The sequence below is a fragment of the Mobula birostris genome, chromosome 12 (assembly GCF_030028105.1).
Source record: "Mobula birostris isolate sMobBir1 chromosome 12, sMobBir1.hap1, whole genome shotgun sequence".
Lineage (NCBI taxonomy): Eukaryota > Metazoa > Chordata > Chondrichthyes > Myliobatiformes > Myliobatidae > Mobula > Mobula birostris.
The window spans coordinates 21,469,386-21,493,768 of NC_092381.1; the positions used below are offsets into that span (position 1 = coordinate 21,469,386).

General features: G+C 41.8%; 1 protein-coding gene across 1 annotated transcript in view; it reads left to right on the plus strand.

Moving 5' to 3' along the window:
- The window catches only part of ephx4 (epoxide hydrolase 4), a 73,207-nt gene that overhangs the window by 39,441 nt on the left and 9,383 nt on the right, over nt 1–24,383 (plus strand). Inside the window, exons 4-6 of the mRNA XM_072274596.1 lie at nt 4,720–4,848; nt 13,841–13,944; nt 20,771–20,919. Coding sequence (XP_072130697.1) covers nt 4,720–4,848; nt 13,841–13,944; nt 20,771–20,919 — 382 coding nt within the window. The remainder of the gene's footprint in view (nt 1–4,719; nt 4,849–13,840; nt 13,945–20,770; nt 20,920–24,383) is intronic.

Consider the following 24,383-nt stretch of genomic DNA (forward strand, 5'->3'; position numbering starts at 1 on the left):
GTCAAACATGACCTTCCACGCACAAATCCATGTTGACTGTTCCTAATCAGACCCTGTCTATCCAGATAATTATATATACCATCTCTAAGAATACTTTCCATTAATTTACCCATCACTGACGTCAAAATTACAGGCCGATTATTGCTAGGTTTACTCTTAGAACCCTTCTTAAACAATGGAACAACATGAGCAATACGCCAATCCTCCAGCACCATCCCCGTTTCTAATGACATTTGAAATATTTCTGTCAGAGCCCCTGCTATTTCTATACTAACTTCCCTCAAGGTCCTAGGGAATATCCTGTCAGGACCCAGAGACTTACCCACTTTTATATTCTTTAAAAGTGCCAATACTTCCTCTTCTTTAATCGTCATACTTTCCATAACTTCCCTACCTGTTTCCCTTACCTTACACAATTTAATATCCTTCTCCTTAGTGAATATCAAAGAAAAGAAATTGTTCAAAATCTCTCCCATCTCTTTTGGTTCCACACATAGCTGTCCACTCTGATTCTCTAAGGGACCAATTTTATCCCTCACTATCCTTTTGCTATTAATATAACTGTAGAAACCCTTTGGATTTATTTTCACCTTACTTGCCAAAGCAACTTCGTATCTTCTTTTAGTTTTTCTTAATTTCTTTATTAAGATTCTTTTCGCATTCTTTATATTCCTCGAGCACCTCATTTACTCCATGCTGCCTACATTTATTGTAGATATCTCTCTTTTTCCGAACCAAGTTTCCAATATCCCTTGAAAGCCATGGCTCTCTCAAACTTTTAACCTTTCCTTTCAACCTAACAGGAACATAAAGATTCTGTACCCTCAAAATTTCACCTTTAAATTACCTCCATTTCTCTATTACATCCTTCTCATAAAACAATTTGTCCCAATCCACTCCTTCTACATCCTTTCGCATCTCCTTAAAGTTAGCCTTTCTCCAGTCAAAAATCTCAACCCTGGGTCCAGACCTATCCTTCTCCATAATTATATTGAAACTAATGACATTGTGATCACTGGACCCGAAGTGCTCTCCAACACATACCTCCATCACCTGACCTATCTCATTCCCTAACAGGAGATCCAACACTGCCCCTTCTCTAGTTGCTACCTCTATGTATTGCTGTAAAAAACTATCCTGCACACATTTTACAAACTCCAAACCATCCAGCCCTTTTACAGTATGGGCTTCCCAGTCTATGTGTGGAAAATTAAAATCTCCCACAATGACAACCTTGTGTTTACCACAAATACCTGCTATCTCCTTACAATTTTGCTCCTCCAATTTTTGCTCCCCATTAGGTGGTCTATAATACACCCCTATAAGTGTTACTATACCTTTCCCGTTCCTCAATTCCACCCAAATAGCCTCCCTAGACTAGCCCTCAAATCTATCCTGCACAGAATTTCTTGTGTTTTAACCTGTTAGATTGGCACAATTACCATTGGCACCAAAATCCCCATTAAGCAGTTGTTAATAAAACCAAATTTGAGAAAGGCCCTTATATACATATTTTTGCATATAATTTTGAATCTGCAATACACAGACTGAATGTTCAATTTATAAAGCTGCAATTTAATTCAGTTTGAGCATTTTGAATTTCTTAATCAAATTTATTGGTGTGGGGGAAGATTACTGCTGTTTTTGAAAAGTCTGGGCACATTGCAGCTTTTAGATCTCAATGTTAAGTCAATAATCAGGTATCATTTTTCTCAGTGTGTATCAGATATAACATACGCACACAAAATACATCAGAGAAGCCAAATGTGGATCCTAAGCTTCCTGTTGCCTGACATTTCCATCCCTGTGTTCCTCTGACTCAAGTACTCTGTGGCAATAAGGTACCAGCATGGGTGAGGAAAAGCACTTCATCTTCTGTCTGGGCACTTTGCAGTTTTCTGGTCTCAATATTAAATTGTACAACTTCAGGTGGTTTTATTTCTCAGTCTATCAGTTGTCCATCTGTGATATAGCACACACAAAATTCTGGAGGAACTCAGCCAGTCAGGCAGCATCTATGGAGAGGAATAAACAGACAATGTTTCAGGCCGAGACCCTTCATCAAGATTTTCATCTGTGATATTATTTGCTTTCTGGTGGCTGGGGAGATTGTGGAGGCATTGGTAATGATCTTTCAAGAATCACTAGATTCTGATATGGTTCCAGACGACTGTAAAATTGCAAACGTCACTCCAAGAAGGCAGGAGAAAGGAAGCGATAGGCCAGTTAGCTTGACCTCAGCGGTTGGGAAGATATTGGAGTCGATTGTTAAGGATGAGCTCTCAGGGTACTTGGAGGCAGGTGATAAAATAGGCCAAAGTCAGCATTGTTTCCCAAAGTGAAAATCTTGCCTGACAAATCCGTTGGAATTCCTTGAGGAAATAATAAGCAACATAATCACTGGATAATCAAGGAGAATTGGTGGGTGTTGCGTACCTGGATTTTCAGAAGGCCTTTGACAAGATGCCGCACATGAGGCTGCTGAGCAAGATGAGAGCCCATGGTATTACAGGAAGGATACTTGTATGGATAGAGGATTGAGTGATTGGCAGGAGGCAAAGGGTGAGAATAAAGGGAGCCTTTTAGGGTGGGATGCCGGTGACTAGTAGTGTTTCGCAGCGATCAGTGTTGAGACCACTTCTTTTTAAGTTATATATCAATGATTTGGATGACAGAATTGATGGCTTTGTTACCAAGTTAGTGGACCATAATAATGATAATAAGAAGAAATATTTTATTGATCCCGAGTGGACAGGTGGAAGGGCAGGAAATGTTGAGAAAGCAGAGAGATTACAAAAGGACAGAGAGATTAGGAGAATGGGCAAAGAAGTGGCAAATGGAATTCAATGTTGGGAAGTGTATGACCATGCACTTTGGTAGAAGGAACAAAAGCATAGACTATTTTCTAAATGGGCAAAAAATACAAAAATCCAAGGTACAAAAGAACAGGAGTCCTTGTGCAAGATTCCCTAAAGGTTAACTTGCATGTTGAGTCAGGGATGAGGAAGACAAATGCAATGTTAGCATTCACTTCAAGAGGACTAGAATTTAAAAGCAAGAATGTAATGCTGAGGCTTTATAAGGTACTAATGATGCCTGACTTGGAATATTGTGAGCAGTTTTGGGCCCCTTATCTAATAAAATTGTGCTGACAGTGGATAGGGTTCAGAGGAGGTTGACGAGAATGATTCTGGGAATGAAAGGGTTAATGTATGAGGACTATTTGATGGCCCTGGGGCAGTACTTGCTGGAGTTTAGAAGGATGGGGGGGCGGGCGGATGAAATCTCATTGAAACCTATGAAATGGTGAAAGGCCCAGACAGAGTAGATGTAGGGAGGATATTTCCTACAGTGAGTGAGACTAGCACCAGTGATTCCTGGGCTGTTCGCACTGTCCCATGAGTCCAACAGAAAATATCAGGATGAAATAGCTCTTTAAAGATTGGTTATTGATTTATCGATCACTACAGCACAGAAACAGGTCCTTCGGCCTCTCTGTTATGCTGCCTAGTCCCGTCGACCCACACCTGGTCCATGGCCTTCCATACCCTTCCATAGTAATAGTCATAGTCATACTTTATTGATCCCGGGAGAAATTGGTTTTCGTTACAGTTGCACCATAAATAATTAAATAGTAATAAAACCATAAATAATTAAATAGTAATATGTAAATTATGCCAGGAAATAAGTCCAGGACCAGCCTATTGGCTCACGGTGTCTGACCCTCCAAGGGAGGAGTTGTAAAGTTTGATGGCCACAGGCAGGAATGACCTCCTATGACACTCTGTGTTGCATCTTGATGGAATGAGTCTCTGGCTGAATGTACTCCTGTGCCCACCCAGTACATTATGTAGTGGATGGGAGACATTGTCCAAGATGGCATGCAACTTGGACAGCATCCTCTTTTCAGACACCACCGTCAGAGAGTCCAGTTCCACCCCCATAACATCACTGGCCTTACGAATGAGTGTGTTGATTCTGTTGGTGTCTGCTACCCTCAGCCTGCTGCCCCAGCACACAACAGCAAACATGATCACACTGGCCACCACAGACTCGTAGAACATCCTTCCCATCCATGTACCTGGCAATTGAACCCCCGTCCGCCTCTTCTGTTGGCAACTCCTTCCACACTCGCACCACCCCCTGAGTGAAGAAGTTCACCCTAAGTAAAGTTACCCCTCAAGTTCGCGTTCGAGGTCCCATAGAATACACTGTGCTTAAGTGTTCAGCTGATGAGTGACTGTTAGGTGCTTGATCACCACTGACCCGAAAATCTGGGCAGTGAAATGTGTACGATTATGAATGCATGCTTGTGGCATCTCCCTGCTGAAACCCAACGACCTGAGGATACATATTTCTAAATGTGTTCATCCCACAGAATCCCAGAAAAATAAGGTTCAGATTCTCAAGCCTATGAGAAGCCAGTCAACATATCGGCCGTGGGAACCAGCTGATTGTAACAACTCATGTTCTGGCTTTACTTGGCTTTCAGGATGTGGACATGGAGACATTTTCACAACAACTGCAGAGACTGACAGAATTAGTAAGAACAAAGCCTGCAGCCAAATGTAACTCAATCTTGGGAACATCTGTAGAAAGGATGCAATATTACAAAGCCGATAATTAAGCACTGTCACGCTTCTGGTTTTAATCAACATTTCTTACACTTCTTTTCTCTCACGCACAGACTAAACCGTTGCTTTTTAACCTTTTGTGCAGGCTACAAGAAGTGTGTCCTGGTTGGCCATGGCTGGGGTGGACTGCTTGCCTGGTGTTTTGCCATCTATTACCCAGAGATGCTGAACAAGGTTGTTATTCTGAACTGCCCACACCCTGCAGTTCTTTGTGGTGAGTTCCATTTCAAACCTAATGATAAGTGGTTGATGTACTGAAGCTCTTGAAGGGTTAATGGATTTATCCAGAGATAGCCAAGCTTAACAGTGCAAAAGGTTTATGGCTGACCTCTATGGAAGGCAGTGGGAGGTGGTTGCTGTGTCCCTCCACTGGACTGAGATGGTTGAAAGGCATTGGTCAGATCACACTTGGAATATGGTGAGCAATTTTGGGCTCCTTGTCTAAGAAAGGATGTGCTGGCGTTGGAGAGGATCCAGAGAAGGTTCAGGAGAATGATCCTGGGAATGAACGGGCTAATGTATGAGGAGTATTTGATGGCTCTGCACCTGTACTCACTGGAGTTTAAAGAATGAAGAGGGACCACACTGACTAGAGAAGATGTGGAGTATGTTTGCTATAGTGGGGCAATCTAGGACTAAAGGGCACAGCCTCAGAATAGAATTTAGAACAGAGATGAGGGGGAATTTCTTCAGCCACAGGGTGGTGAGTCTGTGGAATTCGTTGCCACGGACAACTGTGGAGGCCAAGTCATTGGGTATATTTAAAGTGGAGGTTAATAGGTTTGTGATTAGTAAGGGAGTCAAAGATTACACTGGGAAGGCAAGAGATTGGGATTAAGGGGGATAATAAACCAGACATGATAGAATGGTGGAGCAGGCTTGATGGGCTGAATGGTCTTATTATTCTTGTATGTCTTATGGTCTTTGAAAAGAGAGCATGAAGCGAAGCAATTTTTACATATGAAAGGTATCAGAATCAGGTTTATTAACACGGACACTTGTGAAATTTGTACTTTTGCAGTAGTAGTACGGTATATTTTATAAAGCATAACATGTACCATATATTGTAATAAAAACTATGAAAAAATAAATAAGTAGTGCAAAAGCAGTGAGGTGGTGTTCATGGGTTCATTGTCTGTTCAGAAATCTGATGGTGGAGGGGAAGAAGCTGTTCCTAAAATGCTGAGTATGTGTCTTCAGACTCCTGCACTTCCTCTTTGATGGTATTAATTAGAAGAGGACATGTCCAGACTAGTGGGGGTCCATAATGATGGACGCCATCTTTTTGCGGCATCAGCTTTTGAAGATATCCCCGATGGTGTAAGATGTGTCTCCTGGCTGAAGAAATTCCTCACCTCATCTCAATTTTAAAGTGACGTCTGTTTATTCTGTGGTTGTGCCCTCAGAATCTCTTGTTAATGGTAACATCCTGTCCACATCCACTCTATCCAGGCCTTTTGGTAGGTTTCAATGAAATACCGCCTCATCCTCTGAACTCCTTCAAGTACAGACCCAGAGATAGTAAACATTTGTTTAATCTGTTTATTCAGTAATTTGGTTAAGCAAGAAATCTAAACAGAACAGAGGAAAAGGAATTTTTTTTCTCCAGACGATGGTGAATCTGTGGAATTCATTATCAAAAATGGCTGTGGGGGCCAAGTCATTGTGTATATTTAAAGCAGAGATTGATAGATTCTTGATTAGTAAGGGTGTCAAAGGTTATGGGAAGAAGATAGGAGGATAGTGTTGAGAGGGATATTAAATGGTGGCATGTTAGAGGTGACTTAATGGGCCAAATGGCTCAATTCTGCTCCAAAGTCTGATGGTTTGAACATCGTTCTCTGGAGGGTTCTTCATTGGGATGGGGGAAGACGTGCTGATGTATCGTCCATCAGAAGTTTTAAAGCTTGTCTATTTTCCATCTGGGTGATCAGCTCAACTTGCATTCCATTTGTCTGTCATAAAGTCCTGCCATCCTGGAGATTATTTTTTAATAGAGGAGATGCCTTGATTCTAGTTATCACCGTTTCAACCTTAGGAATCAGACTTTCTGAAAATGAATCATCCCTCTTTCTCATCTTCCTTGTGGTGCTTTCATCTGATTGGTGTTAATTAGTTTCTATTTTTAAGGTTGTTTCCTTAAACGCTTTTGGTTCATTCGTGTATCCTGTATGACATTTCATAGCTGAATCTGAGTAACTAAATTATATCTAATGCAAAAACTACTGCAATAAGTGATATGAAAGATAATTCAGAATAGAATTCTACATCCTTGATACGTTTATTCCTGATAGAAGATTATAAAATTATGAGTAGCTTAAATAGGGTGAAGAGTCAGTTTTTTTCCCAGGGTGAAAATGTCAACAACTGCAGGAGATATTTCTATAGATATACAGCGGAGTGTACACTGACTGATTGCAACACAGCCTGGTATGGAAACACCAATGCTCCTGAATGGAAAAACCTACAAAAAGTAGTGGATACACCCCAGTCTATCATGAGTAAAGTCCTCCCCACTGTTGAGCACATCTACAAGGAGCGCTGTTGCAGGAAAGCAGAATCGATAATCAAGAACCCCAGGTAAAGATCTCTTCTCACTGCTGCCATCAGGAAGAAGGTACAGGAGCCTCAGGACCCACACCACCAGGTTCAGGAACAGTTATTACCCTTCAACCATCAGGCTCTTGAACCCAGAGGGGATATCTTCGCTCACCCCGATACTAAACTGTTTCCAGAGCCTATGGATTCACTTTCAAGGATTCTTCAAGGACACAGACATAATACACGAAAGGGCCTGCTCCTGTGCTGTGCTTTTCCATGTTCCATGTTCTATCACAGCACGGATCTGAAATTTTATTTAGTAAATCTGGATCTCTGCTTCCAAGTTAAACCTTCAGTAGAACACAGGGGTCAGTGCTTGGACATTTGTTGTTTGTAATGTACATAAATAATTTGAATGTGAAAGTACATTATTGAATGGTTTTTAAGTTTGCAGATGATACTAAAATAGATAATGTTGTAGATAGCGTAGAATGTGATGATATATTGCAGGGGGGATCTTGATCAGCTTGGCATGTGGGCTGAGGATTGTCAAATGGTTTTCAATTCATGTAAGTGTAAGGTTTTGCACTTTGGAAGATCAAAACGAGATAGGACTTGTAGAGTGCATAGTAGGTTCCTGGGGAGTATTACGGAACAGATGGAACATGTGCGTACTTTGTTGAAAGTGGTATCACAGGTAGTCAAGGTAGCTAGTGTGCCAAGCAAGGCATTGGCACACTGGCCTTCATCAGTCAGAGCACTCTGTGTGGCGTTTTGGAAGCTACGATGCAGTTATATTTGTCATTGGTGAGGTCACACATGGAGTGTTGTGTGGAGTTTTGGTCACCCTGTTATAAGAAAGAGTGCTTCTAAAATAGAAAGAGTGCAGAAAAGATTTACTAGAATGGTGCCTGAACTTGAGGCCTTGTCTTACGAAGAGAGGTTGCATAGGCCTGGACTTTATCCCCTGGAATGTAAAAGGTTGAGGTATAGAAGATCATGAGGGGCATAGACGGGGTGAAAACAGATTGTCTTTTTCCCCAGAAGGAGGTGCTAAAAACAAGGGTTAAGAATAGAAGCCAAAGGTTTAAAACAGACATCAGGAGCCACTTCTTTATGCAAAGCATGGTGCGTATTTGGAATGAGCTGTCAGAAGTAATGATCGTGGCGAGCAAATCAGCAACATTTAAAAGCCAACTATGTACGTTGGATGGAAGGGGTTTCGAGGGCTTTTGGTGAGTTGGGCTGAAGGATCTGTTTTTCCACTCTATGACTGCGTCATAGAATAGATTCAAAGGAGCAAAATGCACATTTAGAAATAATAGCAGGAGATCTGCACCTAAAATAGAGTTCAAAGTGCATGGAAAAACATTGTAGTTATTTAGAACTTGCAGCTATACACCTGGCACCCAACAGCTACCAACATTATGCTGAACTTATAACCTATTGCAAGATCAATCTCCGGTGGCAGGGTGAAGATGCATCTCTACCAAAGCCATTCATTCCCTCCACCAGCCTGCAGGTCAACCTTGGGCCAGGTGTAGCACCTGCTTAGCCCCCCGATCAGGGTAGTGTGGAGCCATGGGAGCAGGTGGTGGATGGTCATACGAGCAGTTGGTATATATCACAAGTCCTGGTTATGCGACCATTGAAGCCAGACAGACAATCTCTAAAGAGTATTGATAATGGCTGGGGTCACCTGTCTTGGAAAGACACTGCCCAGAAGAAGGCAATGGCAAACCACTTCTGTAGAAAAATTTGCCAAGAACATTCATGGTCATGAGACCATGACTGTCTACGTCACGGCAAGGCACGTAATGATGAAGATCAATCTAACCTTTCCTTCCTACATAGCCCTCCATTTTTTTTATCATCCATGTAGGTACCCATCCATAAGTGTTGGTTACCTAAAGAACACTGACCAGTTAAACCCTCACCTTCATGCATGATGGGGAGCAGGGAGGAGGCATAATTAACCCAACAGTTAATTTAGGTTTGCCGCATTAAAAGCTGCTACTTCAGTTGGCAACAAGAAATAGTTGCATTAGTATATCCTCCATGGCTCACCTGTAAAGGAAATGAGTGGACATTATACTCCAGGTTCCTACATCAGGGAAGTTGCAGTTTGTCACAGAAATAGAATAAAGTCTTGCTCTGTTTCTGCTAAATATGGGTTGACCTTCCTATCCATTGAAAATTAGTCCTGGTGTCAAAAACAGATTATTTCACATCTATTTTTAATACTCAAGGTCAAATATGATTATACCATGGCAACACACTTCCAATATATACATATACCCAGAGGAAGTTAGAAGATATTTTTGTTAAGGTCAAACAGTGTTCCTTTTACCTACTTATTTCTGAAATTAACCAGATTAATCTATCAATCTAAGAGTCATTGTAAGGAATTCATGGCAAGGAAGATTAAATGAAGCCAGCCTTACAGAGAAGCATATTTACTTTGCTCCGCTTCATGCAGTGTGATGGGAACTAATTGACATATCCAATTAAAAGCTCCTTTTAATAAAAACAATTTAATTCCCCCCCCCCAACTCAACCCTTTTACATTTAGAACTTTCTCCTCGTTTCTCCTGCAGTTCTTTTGCCAATTATCTTAAATCTGAGATTTCTGATTACCACTTCCCGTAGGTACAGAACTAAACTGCATATCATATTAAATGTTTTTTTTAATGAAAATTCTCAGGAGATGTATATTTCCTACCCTGTAATGAAAGGAATGCAAAGCAAGAAATGTTGGGGCTTTGATTTCCTCTCGCAAGCCCACAGTGATTTCCTGCAGCACTGTGTTAAAATCCCTGTTTATTTTAAGTAGATTAACTGTTGTGTTAAAACAACACAGATAAAAATGTAACACCATTTCATTAATCAATGCACGGAGGAGATTAATTTCTGAAATAGTTTTTCATTATTAGATTAGGTAAGAAATAAACTATGAATTCATTACTTCTACTTCCAAGTCAAACCTTATTAAGTTTGATCGTTGCCTCGTCCAATGACAAAGGGAAATTATAATTGACATTGTTGATTTTTCTGTCTGCAGTACCTTTATTCAGTGGAATCTCCAGGGATCTCTCCTTAAACTTCTGCTATATAGCATCCATTAAAGGTCTTTCAGAAAGAATAATTAGTTTACTATCTGACAGTCACATATGAAAGTGAAGTTTTAAATCATGAAGGAAGTTCAAGAATTGGCCGTTTGAAATTGGTACTATTCTAAATGTAGCCTTGAGCAGAGTTTAGTATAGATCAGAGGTTCCCAACCTTTTTATGCCATGGACCCCTACCATTAACCAAGGGGTCCGGAGACCATAGGTTGGGACCTCCTGACATAGAGGGTTTGATGTGTGGTGCAAAGGAAGGAGGCAGGAAGTTGAAGGAGAGGTCTGATCTAGTCTGAAGCACAAACTCATATGTCATGTAGCACAGACTGGCTGCATGGCATTTTCTTATTCCTACTTTCTGCACTCAGACCACTTGAAATTTAATGCGGACATCATGACTATGTTTAAGCAAACTCTAGAAGACTATACTCTTTGAAGACAGAGTATAATATAATATTAATGGTAAGACTCTTGGCAGTGTGGAGGATCTGGGTCTGTGTCCTTAGGTCCGTGCTCAGGTTGACAGTGTTGTTACGAAGGCGTATGGTGTGTTGGCCTTCATCAACTGTGGGATTGAGTTCAAGAGCTAGGAAGTAACGTTACAACTATATAAGACCTGGTCAGACCCCACTTGGAGTTCTGGTCACTAGGATGTGGATACTATAGAGAGAGTACAGAGAAGATTTACAAGGATGTTGCCTGGATTGGAGAGCATACCTTATGAGAATAGGTTGAGTGTACTTGGCCTTTTTTCCTTGGAGTGATGGAGGATGAGAGGTGACCTGAAAGAGGTGTATAAGATGATGAGAGCATTGATCACGTGGACAGCCAGAGGCTTTTTCCCCAGGACTGAAATAGCTAACACAAAGGGGCACAGTTTTAAGGTGCTTGGAAATAAGTACCAAGTGGACGTCAGAGGTAAGTTTTTCACACAGAGAGTGGTGGGTGCGTGGAATGCAATGCTGGCGGCGGTGGTGGAAGCGGATATAATAAGGTCTTTTAAGAGCCTCTTAGATCGGTAGATGAGCTTAGAAAAATCGAGGGCTATGCACTAGGGAAATTCTAGGCAGTTTCTGGAGTAGGTTACATGGTCAGCACAACATTGTGGGCCGAAGGGCCTGTAATGTGTTGTAGATTTCTGTGTTCTATGTTCTACAATATGAAGAAACACTTTACATGCATTCAGGTTGTAAGCTTCATATACAAATTGCATTGAGTGCCAAACTGATGCACTGTAAGTCCAGGCCAGAGCCTCATGCATTGGAACCTTAGGTAGAAGAGCAAGTGTGTAGGTGAGTGCTGGAATCTCGGGGGAGCTGATGGGGAAAAATGTGATTAGTGTAATTGGTTGCTTGTTAGTTGGTGCAGTTGGGTAGGTCAAAGGGCCATTTTCTGTGACAGAATGATTCTAACATTTCTGGTTTTTGGAAGCCTAGAAAGGGAATGATTGAAAGCTTGAAAATACATTTACATCATAATTTACTTATACGTAGAGATTAACTGCATTTTTATTTGCTTTTTATCTTTTCTCCCCAATCACTTTTTATCCACTTTCTTTATTTTTTCTTTCAGTGTCTGTGCTTAAAATTAATTTGTCGTTGAGATAAACGTTTGGCCCTGACTATCCGATAAGGCATTAGTGTACTTTAGCTCCACTTCAGCTGAAGGTTTATTGACGGTCGGGTACAACATTGTAATGAGGACAGTTGGGTGGAGGATTACTGTAATGACACCGCCTTGCCTGTTCCTAGTCTGCCAAGTGCTGAAGTGTCTGGTGGACCTGTCAGTTAAGATCAGCTTAGCAATGTTAACTAACTGCGGATGGTAGCCAAATTCGAAAGGGATTCTCCAAATGTGTTTTGGTACCAGCTTTTGTCTGAAGGTGCTCTTGCAAAACATCTTGGAGGACTTTGTACATCAGAGGTGCCATGAAATGGAAGTTGCTGTTGGACTTCAAATCTTATCATGACAGGCTGCCTGAGGTCAAATTAATGCATAATATTCATTTATAAAGGTCACTAGGACCTATATCTAGTCTGGCTTAAACGAGGCTCCGGATTCACCTATTCTGTGTAACACAACAGTAGAATTTTATTACACAAGTTAGGAATATTTACAGACCCCCAATGCAAGGCCTGAAGGCGCATACCACCAGACTCAAGGGCAGCTTTAATACCCCTGTTATATGATTTTTGCACGAACCTCTTGTATAATAAAATGGACTCTTGGCCTCACAACCTACCTCATTATGATCTTACACTTTATTGTTTACCTCCACTGCAGCTTTTCGGTAGCTTTTACTCTTTATTGATATCGTTTTATGTTATTCCAGCTGTGCACTGTGTAATGATCTGATCTGTATGAACAGTATGCAAGCCAAGTTTCTCACAGTGTCTTGATACATGTGACAATAATGAACCAATACCAGTATGTCACGTGATACTCAAAGCTTTCAAAAGTGCCCAGTAATTTGTTAGAATCGAAGCCTTCTCACAGAGACGATCGCACAATGAATAATTAATCACTGGATTTTTACAAAGTAAAGATAATTACTAAATTATTGATTAGATCTTATCCTTATCATCGTGAAGCTGTTTTCGTTCACTGTAGCTGCAACAGGAAGTTGACCACAACTTCAGGATTTATGCACTGGCTCAGGTTGATAAGAAAATTCTGAACCTGCTGTAATAGGGTAAGAAGCCAGACAGCTGGATCCATGGGAGCAATTTTCTTTGGGGTTAGAAACAAGGGTCATTACATTACCACAATGCAACTTCCAGGTCTGTATTAAAATTGCTACCTCCTCCTTTCTTAGTAGAGGTTGTATTGATAGAATTTTTTTTTAATCAGCAAAGCATTTGCTCTAGATAGATATTTTCAACCACTGCCTGCAGTTCATCTATTTCAGTCACCACTGTTGCTATTCACTCAATGGCCATTTTATTAGGTACAGGAATAGAACCCAGTGTTGTCTTCTGTTGCTGTAGCCCATCCACTTCAAGGTTCAACATGTTGTGTACTGAAAGGTGCTTCTCTGCACACCACTGCATGGTTATTTGAGTTACTGTCACCTTCCTGGAAGTTTGAACCAGTCTGGCCATTCTCCTCTGAGCTCTGTCATTAACAAGGCATTTTTGCCCACAAAGCTGCAGTTCACTGGGTGCTTTTTGTTTTTCACATCATTTCCCTGTAAAATCTAGACATAGTGTGTGAAAACCCCAGGAGATCAGTAGTTAAAGATACTCAAACCACCCTGTCTGGCACCAACAATCATTCCACGGTCAATGTCACTTAGATCACATTTCTTCCCCATTCTGATGTTTGGTCTGAACAACTGAAACACTTGACCATGTCTGCATGCTTTTATGCATTGAGTTGCTGCCACATGATTGGCTGATTAGATATTTGCATTAACAAGCAGGAGCAGAGGTGTACCTAATAAAGTGGCCACTGAGTGTATGTTGCATTAAAATATTAATTGTTAAAGCATTCTAAAGAAACTCCCCAAATTTATATGCATTCTATTGATACATTGTTTTTCAGATTATCTGGTGCGACATCCCTCCCAACTGATGAAATCGAGTTATTTTTTCTTCTGCCAAGTGCCATGGCTTCCTGAATTTGCTCTTACTATAAGTGACTTCAAGGTGAGCTGTGAGTCAGACACAGGAGAATTGATTGGAAGGATCATTAAAATTTATAACGTGTAAACAAAAATAATGATTTCATTAATTTTAATTTCTAAGTCCAAGAACTTACAGTTATTTTAGGCCAGTAATAAATTGTATGAGTTTTGTATCATTGTTGATGATATAGAAAAGGTTTATTTGGGCAATTATAACATTGCTTTACTTTCTGCTAATAAATTATAGTTGGGAGTTTGTCTCTCACATTTAAATTTGGGGTTAAGTCACCCCCTGTTATTCTTGATTTGCTCCTCAAGTCCAAGTTCATTGTCATTCAACCATACACATGCATGCAACTAAGTGAAACATCGTTCCTTTGGGGCCCAGATGCAAAACATAGTACATATAGTCACACACAGTATATAATTGCAATCCATCACATACAAAATAAAATGAGCACAAGTAATGAACTCACTGAGCAAATTGTTGCTATTGTTTGCAATACAACCATGAGAACTGACTACGGAGCATATCTTTACATTATTTTGAACCTGTTGGATTTTGGTTCATGAATATATTACATGTACTTCATTGAAATGCTTAGATAAAGTCCAAAATTCAAAGTGACTTTTATTGTCAAAGTACATATATGTCACAACCCTGAGATTCATTTTCTTGTGGGCATACTCAATAAATCCACTAACTATAATAGAATCATTGAAAGACTGCAGCAAGAGACAGTGCTTAAGAGATGACAAAATATGCAAATACAGAAAGAAATATTACTACCAATAATAATAATAATAAGCAATAAATATTGAGAACATGAGAGGAAGTGTCTTGAATGTGAGCCCATAGGTTGTGGGAACAGTTCAGTGATGGGGCAAGTGAGTTGAGTGATATAGTGGATAGCCAGATACTCTTTTCCAGAGTGGAAATGGAAGTCAAGCTGGATTGTCTTCGCTGGGGTGCACACAGTGCGAGATAGGGAACTACTGTGTGCTTGTTCTTGCAGAAACATGGCTCTAGGATAACATCCCATGCACAATCACCATGCCACTCAGGAACTTGTGCTAGTATTGTTCTTGTGACTATAGGCACTATCATAACTACATGTGCTGTGTGTGACTGTGTGTACTGTACTGTACTTTCCACCTTGACCCTGGAGCAGCACCGTTTCGTTTAGCTGTATACATGTGTATGGTTGAATAGCAATTAAACTTGAACTTGAACCCTTAGATAGGCACATGGATGATAGAGAAATGGAGGGCGGTGTAGGAGGGAAGGGCTAGATTGACCCTAGAGAAGGGCAACATTGTGGGCTGAAGGGCCTGTACCGTGCTATCATGTTCGATGTTCTAGTTTGCCTCACAGGGCAGTTGCACTTTGATGTTCAATGTCCTCAGGAGCTAATGTGTGACTGCACACACCGACACACACACACACACACACACACACACACACACACACACACACACACACACACACACACACACACACACACACACCCCATACGTTTATAGGATCTGAGTTTTAACCTGAGTCATATTGCATTTTTGTGTGTGAGTTAGATAAACCCCCCTCCCTGTTCTCTTCCACCATGGAGGCAAATATAAGGAAGTGACCGAAGCGAGGAACTGTATGGGTGAAGGGTAGCGGATGGGCTGGGGGGGTGTGGTAATGGACTGAGGCTCAGGCACATGATCAGAATTCAGGCATTTGCTGGGGAGCGCAGGGCAGGTGATGGGAACAGGGTGGGCAGTAAAAAGGAGGGTCTGGGTAGAATGCCAGTATCTTGCAGCTGATGAGGTGCATTGGACAGGTTAACGTGATGGGTAGCTGAGGTCAGAGGGAGGTGGGTGGAGGATTGCCTTAGAGGGGGACAGCTGCCTGGACAAGGTTGAGCTCCTGGACTCTCTGGCCGTGACCTGGATGGAGGATGAGAATCAGTTTCATTATCACTGACATGTGTCAAGAAATTTGTTGTTTTGTGACAGCAGTGCCATGCAAAGATGTAAAAATTACTATATTTAAAAAATTAATAGTGCAAAAGAGAAATAATCAACTCTCAGCAGGACTTGGCCTTACCTGCTGGTGTATGAACCCTGTACAGTGGCCTCGTGAGTAGCAGAATTTTAAGCAAGTGATGATGAAGCAATGCCTGCGTCCATTTGGCATCTCTGTGTGTTGCTAACAGCCTCCCGGGGTTAACTTGTCATACACAGGAAGCACCTGCAACAGCTTTAGTTCGTGGGTGATCTTCTCTCACCCAGTCACAGCCCTTCAATCCCCAGAGATTCAGGCATCCCTAACTAGAGTCTGAGAGGATAAAATACAGAAGTGTAGGCACTGGAAAGAAGGAAATAAAGCACTGTGGGCCCTGGAAATCTGGTATTTAAATTGCAGGTCTGCAAACCTGGAGGGAGAGAAACTATGTTTCAGGTTGAAACTTTCTCAACAGAAAAGCTTTCCCTTTTAGAGCTCAGAACATAGCACAGTACAGGCCCTTTGGCCCAACAATGTTGTGAGGACCTTTTAACCTACTCTAAGATCAATCTAACCCTTCCCTCCTACATAGCATCCATTTTTCTATCATCCATGTGCCTATCCAAGAGTTTATTAAATTCTCTTAATGTATCTGCTTCTACAACCCCCATCCCTGGCAGGACATGCCAAGCATCCACCAGTCTCTGTGTAAAATGAACATTCCTCCCCTCCATACTTTGCTACAATCACCTTAAAATTATGACCCCTTGTATCAGCCATTTCAATCCTGGGAAAAACCTCTGACTGTCCATTCGATCTATACCTTTTATCATCTGGAACACCTCTGTCAAGTCATCTCTCATCCTCCTTCGCTCCAAAGAGGAAACCCCCCAGCTCGCTCAATATATCCTCATAAGGCATACTCTCTAGCCCAGGCAGCATTCTGGTAAATCTCCTCTGCACTCTCTCTAAACCTTCCATTTTATTTAGCAATACACGCTAACTGCTATACTATCATGCAACAAAAACAAATCATCCTACTACAGAATATGTTTATGGAGTCAGGGAGAGGTGAGGCACTAAATCAGTCCATTCAGCTCATCTGTATCTATGCTGACCGTTAAACATCCTTTTCACCGTACTGTGCAGCACACACAAACTCAGCAGGCCAGGCAGCATCCGGGAAAAAAAGTACAGTCGACGTTTCAGGATGAGACCTTTCACCATTCTGTTCCCATTTTTCAGTCTTCTCACATTTTCCTCAATCCCTGCCGGATGGCTTTGAGACTTGGGAGGAAATTCACCCAGTCACAGGTAAAATGTGCAAACTCCACACAGACAGTAGTGGAGCTCAGGATTGAACCTGTGTCCCTGGCACTGTTAGGCAGCAGCTCTGTTAGCTGCACCATTGTGTCACTGTTAGGCATTACATATCACCTTGTTTCCATACACTTAATCCTACTTCTAGAGTCATGGAGTCACAGGACACTGGGGCACAGAGACAGGTTCTTCCACTCTGTACTGAACCATTAGCCAGCCTAGTCCCATCGATCTGCACCCGGACCAATACCATCCACACCCCGCCCATCAATGCACCAATCCAAATTTCTCCTAAATGTTGACATTGAACCATCCACCACTTCCTCTAGCAGCCTGTTCCCCACACTCACCACACTCTGAGTGAAGTTCTTCCTCACGTTCCCCTTAAACATTTCATCTTCTTCAGTCCTGAAGAAGAGTCTCTGTCTGAAGTAACGGTGGTTCACTCATTTCCAGAGATGCTGCCTGACCTGCTAAGTTCCTCCAGCATTTTGAGTGAGTGTGTGTGTGTGTGTGTGTGTGTGTGTTGCTTTGGATTTCCAGCATCTGGACTTTCGCATTTCATGGTTTTGCCTTTCACCCTTAACCCTTAACCCATGACCTCTAGTTCGCCCAACCTCACTGGAAAAGGCCTGCTTGCATTTACCCTATCTATACCCCCCATAATTTTATATAACTCTATCAAATCTACCCTCAGTCTTCTATGTTCCAGGAAATAAAGTCCAAACCTGTTCAACCTCTCCCCATAACTCAGGTCCTCAAGCCTCCTGTAAATTCTTGTAAATTTTCTCTGTACCCTTTCAAACTTACTTACATCTTTCCTGTAGTTAGATGAACAAAACTGCACACAATACTCCAATTAGGCCTCATCAACGTCTTATATAATTTCAACATAACATCCCAACTCCTGTACTCAATACATTTACATAGGCCAGTGTGCCAAAAGCTTTCTTTATGACCCATCTACCTGTGACACCACTTTCAATGAATTATGGACCTGTATTCCCAGATCCCTTTGTTCTACCACACTCCTCGGTGTCTTACCATTAACCATGTAAGACCTACCCTGGTTGGTCCTCCCAAAGTGCAACACCTCATACATGTCTGCATTAAACTCCTCTGACATCTGTCATCCCATTAGATAAGTGTTGATAGTCTTCATCACTGCCCACTACACCTCCAGTCTTGGAGCTGTCTACATAGATGCTGTTCCAGTTCACCTCACTATCATCCAGATCATTGATACAGATGACAAACAACAATGGACCCAGCAATGATCCCTGCGGTACACCACTAGTCACAGGCCTGCAGTCAGCGAGACAACCATCTACTACCACTCTCTGGCTTCTTCCGCAAAGCCAGTGTCTAATCCAATTTACTACCTCACATCCTGAATGCCAAGAATTGAACATAGTCATAGTCATAGTCATAGTCATATTTTATTGATCCCGGGGGAAATTGGTTTTCGTTACAGTTGCACCATAAATAATAAATAGTAATAAAACCATAAATAGTTAAATAGTAATATGTAAATTATGCCAGGAAATAAGTCCAGGACCAGCCTATTGGCTCAGGGTGTCTGACCCTCCAAGGGAGGAGTTGTAAAGTTTGATGGCCACAGGCAGGAATGACTTCCTATGACGCTCTGTGTTGCATCTCGGTGGAATGAGTCTCTGGCGGAATGTACTGCTGTGCCCACCCAGTACATTATGTAGTGGATGGGAGACATTGTCCAAGATGGCATGCAACTTGGACAGCATCCTCTTTTCAGGCACCACCGTCAACATTCCTGACCAACCTCCCACGCGGGACCTTGTCAAAGGCCTTGCTAGAGTCCATGTACACAACATCCACTGCCTTGCCTTCATCAACTTTCCTGGTAACTTCCTCAAAAGCTATAAGATTGGTTAGACACAATTTATCTCTGCACACAGCCATGTTGACTATCCCTAAACAGTCCTTGTCAAACACAAAAAATTCTGCAGATTCAACACATACAAAATGCTGGAGGAACTCAGCAAGTCAGACAGCATCTATGGAAAGGAATAAACAGTCAACATTTTGGGCCCAAGATCCTTCAGGACTTGTATATCCAGGCCCTTAGAATACCTTGCAATAGCTTTCCCACAGCCAGGGGTGCTGGTTGGGAACATTTAAGACATTGTTAGATTAGCATATGATTGAAAAACAGAACCTTTGGCTAATGATGTTATACTGAGCCTTTAACCTACTCCAAGATCAATCCAACCATTCTCTCCCAAACAGCCTTCCATTCTTTTTCTTTCAATCACGTGCTAATCTAAGAATCTCTCAAATGTCCCTAATATATCTGTCTCTACCATCACCCCAGGTCGCACATTTCATGCACCTACCATTCTCCTTGTAAAAAAAACTTACCTCTGACATCCCCCACCCCCTATAATTTCCTCCGGTCACCTTAAAATTTTGACCCCTTGTATTAGCCATTTCCGCCCTGGGAAAAATGTCTCTTAGCTGTCCACTCTGTCTATACCTCATAGTCTTGAACACCTCTCTCAAGTCACCTTTCAACTTCCTTCTCTCCAAAGAGAAAAGTGCTAGCTCACACAACCTATTCTCATAAGACATGTTTTCTAATCCAGGCCACATTCTGGCAAATCTCCTCTGCACCCTCTCTAAAGCTTCCTATTAATGTCCTATAATAACGTTATTGTTATTTTGGCATTTCCTTCCACCCTACTTGAGTTAGCACTGCAATCTTTGTAACATTCTGTAGTTTTTCTCTCATTGTTCTGTTTACTATGACCATGTTTATTTTGTGAACTTCAGACAAGGAAGGAATTTCATTGCACCCCAGTATATATGACGATAAACTAATCTGAAATCCGATTAATGAACTAGAGGCTGGACAGTGCTTTCAGCATACTGAATAAACACACATATAACAACGTGGTTGTTATGGGACGTTAGGTTAACATTGTATAAGATGTTGGTGTGGCCTAATTTGGAGTATTGTGTGCCTCTCTGCTCACCTACCTACAAGAAGGATATCAATAAAATTGAAAGAGCACAGAGAAAATGCACAAGGATGTTGGCGGGACTTGAGGATCTGACTCATAGGAAAAGGTTGAATAGGTTAGGACTTAGTTCCCTGGTGTGTAAGAGAATGTGGGAAGATTTGATAGAGGTATACAAAATTATAGATTAAATGTAAGCAGGCGTTTTTCCACTGAGGTTGGGTGAGACAAGAACTAGAGGTCACGGGTTAAGGGTGAAAGGTGAAATGCTTAAGGGGAACAAGAGGGGAAATTTCATCTCTCAGAGGGTGGTGAGAGTGTGGAACGAGCTGCCATTGGAAGTGATGGCTGTGGGTTCGAGTTCGACATTTAAGAAAAATTTGGACAAGTACATAGATCAAAGGGGAATGGAGGACTCTGGTTTGGGTGCAGGTCGATAGGACTAGGCAGAATAATAACTTGGCATGGACTAGATGGGCTGAAGGGCCTGTTTCTGCGCTGTAGTGTTCTATGACTCTACATTTAACTACTATTTTATGTTATAGGTGCTGAAGTACTTATTCACAAGTCAGAGCACTGGCATTAGGACAAAAGAGTACAGGATGACTGCGGATGAGATCGAAGCCTATCTGTACATATTTTCCCAGCCTGAAGCTTTCTCTGGACCCCTCAGCCACTTCAGGAATATATTCAGGTATAGTGTTGTAACTAAGGTTAGAAAAAAGCAGAGCCTGTGCAAAGATTTAATGCAGATGGTTCCAGACTCAAAAGGCCCTTTAATGATTCACTCCATATTTGGCTCCAGGTACGCCTTCATGTTCTTCTCACAGAGACGGTGAATTGCTGAAGTTCTTTGCCCCGGATGGTGTTTGAGTCTAGATCATTGGGGGTATGTAAAGAGGGAGTCAATAAATGTTTGAAAGATTGGGGAATTGAGGGCTATAGAGAACTCCCACAGAAGAGACCAGGCCCTGGGCAAATTAGCCATGATAAAACTGAAGGGCTCAGAGACCAACTCCTGTTCCCACTCACAAACAAGAGATAACCTGCAGATGCTGGAAATCGAAGAAACACACACAAAATGCTGGAGGATCTCAGCAGGCCAGACAGCATCTATGGAAAAGAATAAACACTTTGGGTAAATCCGTCCTGATAAAGAGTCTTGGTCCGAAACATCGACTGTTTATTCTTTTCCACAGATGCTGCCTGACCTGCTAAGTTCCTCCAGCATTTTATGTGTGTTGTCCTCTTCTTAGTCCTACTTTCTTGTGTTCTTATGAACAAATATAAATACAATAGCAAATCCATGAGCGGGGTCCTATCTTGACACAATTTGCAAGGTTCGTCTGCTTGAAGGCAACATGAGAGAGCCTGACCTATTTTGGTCTCTTTTCAAATTGATCGTTTCTTTAGCGCTAACACAGTTCCAGCTTGTCACCTTTGGGAGAAACTTGTCTGCATCAGAACATCAATCTGTGTCAAACTTTAGTCTGATGATTATTTTGTGAGATTTTTTGGGAGATTATTTTGAGAGATGTAACATTTTGGGAGATTTTTCTACTTTTACAGCACTTTATAAAACTTTTTCCAGGATATGAAAATTTATAGTAAAATTTTTACCTTCCTTTTGACAAAGTTAGGGCATAATTAAGGTGCAGGTTTAAGTGTTACCTTTATCAGACTACCATTCCTGCCATTACAAGTGTTTCGAATTTGAGAAGGGATCTAATTGAATGTACAGGATCTTGAAGGGTCTCTGGGGGTATGGAGAGAATGTTTCTTGTTGTGGGAGCCTCCCGAACTAGTGGTCACCGTTTGAAAATAAAGCCCACCCATTAATACAAGGGATATGTCCAATTCAAATACATGGAAGCCTCTGCCAGGCAAGTGCTACATCTGCCTCCTTCAGTACAACTCTGCCAGCCCATTCAAAGGCTAGCTTCTCTATAGACAGAATCTGTAAGTCTAGTTCACCATAATTCTGAGTTTGTCTCACAGTCCTGTTACTCATTGAGAACATTCACTGAAGCCTCGACTTATTTCCACAGTGAAACGGCACGGATATGTTGATACTGCTGCTCTGTAAATGGGCCTTGAAGCCACATGACAATACTATACACCGGCTCACACTCCAACACATCGTTCACATTAGGATGACTTGTAGTTACCTAAAGTCTGCAGGGGAGCATGGTTACTGGATGAGTAATTGAGAGACCTGGATCACTGCACATGAGATGTGAGTTCATCTGTAGCAGCTAGGAAATTTACTTTCTAATAATTACGTAAATGTTGAGTAAAATCTGTTGTTGATAACAGTCACTGTGAAATTAATGGACTGTTACAAAATTCACTCAATTGACTAATGTACTACAGAGGAAATCTGTTCTGTTTGCCTCACCTCTCACATGCACACATACGCACACTTACTTTCTCTCTGTCTCTGTCACACACACACACACAATCACACACACACCACCCCCCGCCTGCTCTTTCCCTTCATAACATCAGGGTCATTCTTGACTCTTCATTCCTGTCCAAGCCTGATAACCTTTCAACCTCTCGCCCATCAAGAATCTACCTACCTCTACATCAAAAATATTCCATGACACTCTCTCCCTGCTCCTTGAGGAAGAGAGGTCCAAAGACTCTGGACCGCCTGAGGAGAAAAGTTCACCTCATCTCTGTCTTAAATAATAATCCTTATTTTCAAACCAGGACCACCAGTTCTAATTTTCCCACAAGAGAAAACGACCTTTCAACATTCATCATGTCCAGAATCCTCAGGGTTCCATAAGTTTCAATTGAATCCCCTTTCAATCTTCTGAAGTTATTGGCGCACATGCTCTTTTTGTTGAATTTCTCCTCACAAGACAACCTGTCTGTTCCAGCTATTACCCTGCTAAACCTTATCTGAACTGCTCCCAAAGCATTAATCCCTTCTGCCTGTCTCACCACTGGCGTTGAAGGTCATCCATCTCTGGCGATGTTCAGGGCTTCCTCTCAAGGTGTCGGTGGTTTTCACTGCCGTCAGCCATGCAAGTCCTCAGGGTCAATATCACAAATGACCTGACTTGGTCCAACCAAGCAGAATCCACTGCCAAGAAGGCCCACCAGCGCCTCTACTTCCTGAGAAAGTTAAAGAAATTTGGCCTGTCCCCTAAAACCCTCACTAATTTTTACAGATGCACTGTAGAAAGCATTCTTCTAGGGTGCATCACAACCTGGTATGGAAGTTGTCCTGTCCAAGACCGGAAGAAGCTGCAGAAGATCGTGAACACAGCCCAGCACATCACACAAACCAATCTTCCGTCCTTGGACTCACTTTACACCGCACGCTGTCGCAGCAGTGCTGCCAGGATAATCAGGGACATGACCAACCCAGTCAACACACTTTTCATCCCTCTTCCCTCCGGGAGAAGGCTCAGGAGCTTGAAGACTCGTATGGCCAGATTTGGGAGCAGCTTCTTTCCAATTGTGATCAGACTGCTGCACGGATCCTGACCCAGATCTGGGCCGTACCCTCCAAATATCCAGACATGCCTCTCGTTTTTTTTTTGCACTACCTTACTTTCCCTTTTCTATTTTCTATTTATGATTTATAATTTAAATTTTTAATATTTACTATCGATTTGTACACCAGGGAGCGCGAAGCGCAGAATCGACTATCACTGTGATGATTTTACGTTCTAGTATCAATTGTTTGGCGACAATAATGTATAAAGTAAGAAGTCCTGGGTGGAGGCTCAGGAATACCGTCTCACTCAGATATAGAATTCTTCATTGCTGTTTCCGTAACAGTTTTGTTTGACCAGTCAGGATTGTTAGCCCTGAGTTGATTCCCTGAACCTGGAGGACTGGTGGACCACTCTTAGTCTGGCCTCTGCCCTTTGACCTGTTTAGCATGGGTGACCCTATCAAGAGCCAAAGCATAAAGCCCTGACTCCAGTTGACATAGCTCTACGGGTCATTGAGGCACACAAGCCTCCAAACCACGACAAGGTTGTGATCCTCTTGGACGAGTGTATTAGATTAGATTAGATTATGAGGACACGCAGTCCTCTTTTATTGTCATTTAGTAATGCATGCATTAAGAAATGATACAATATTCCTCCAGTGTGATATCACAGAAACACAGGACAGACCAAGACTGAAAAACTG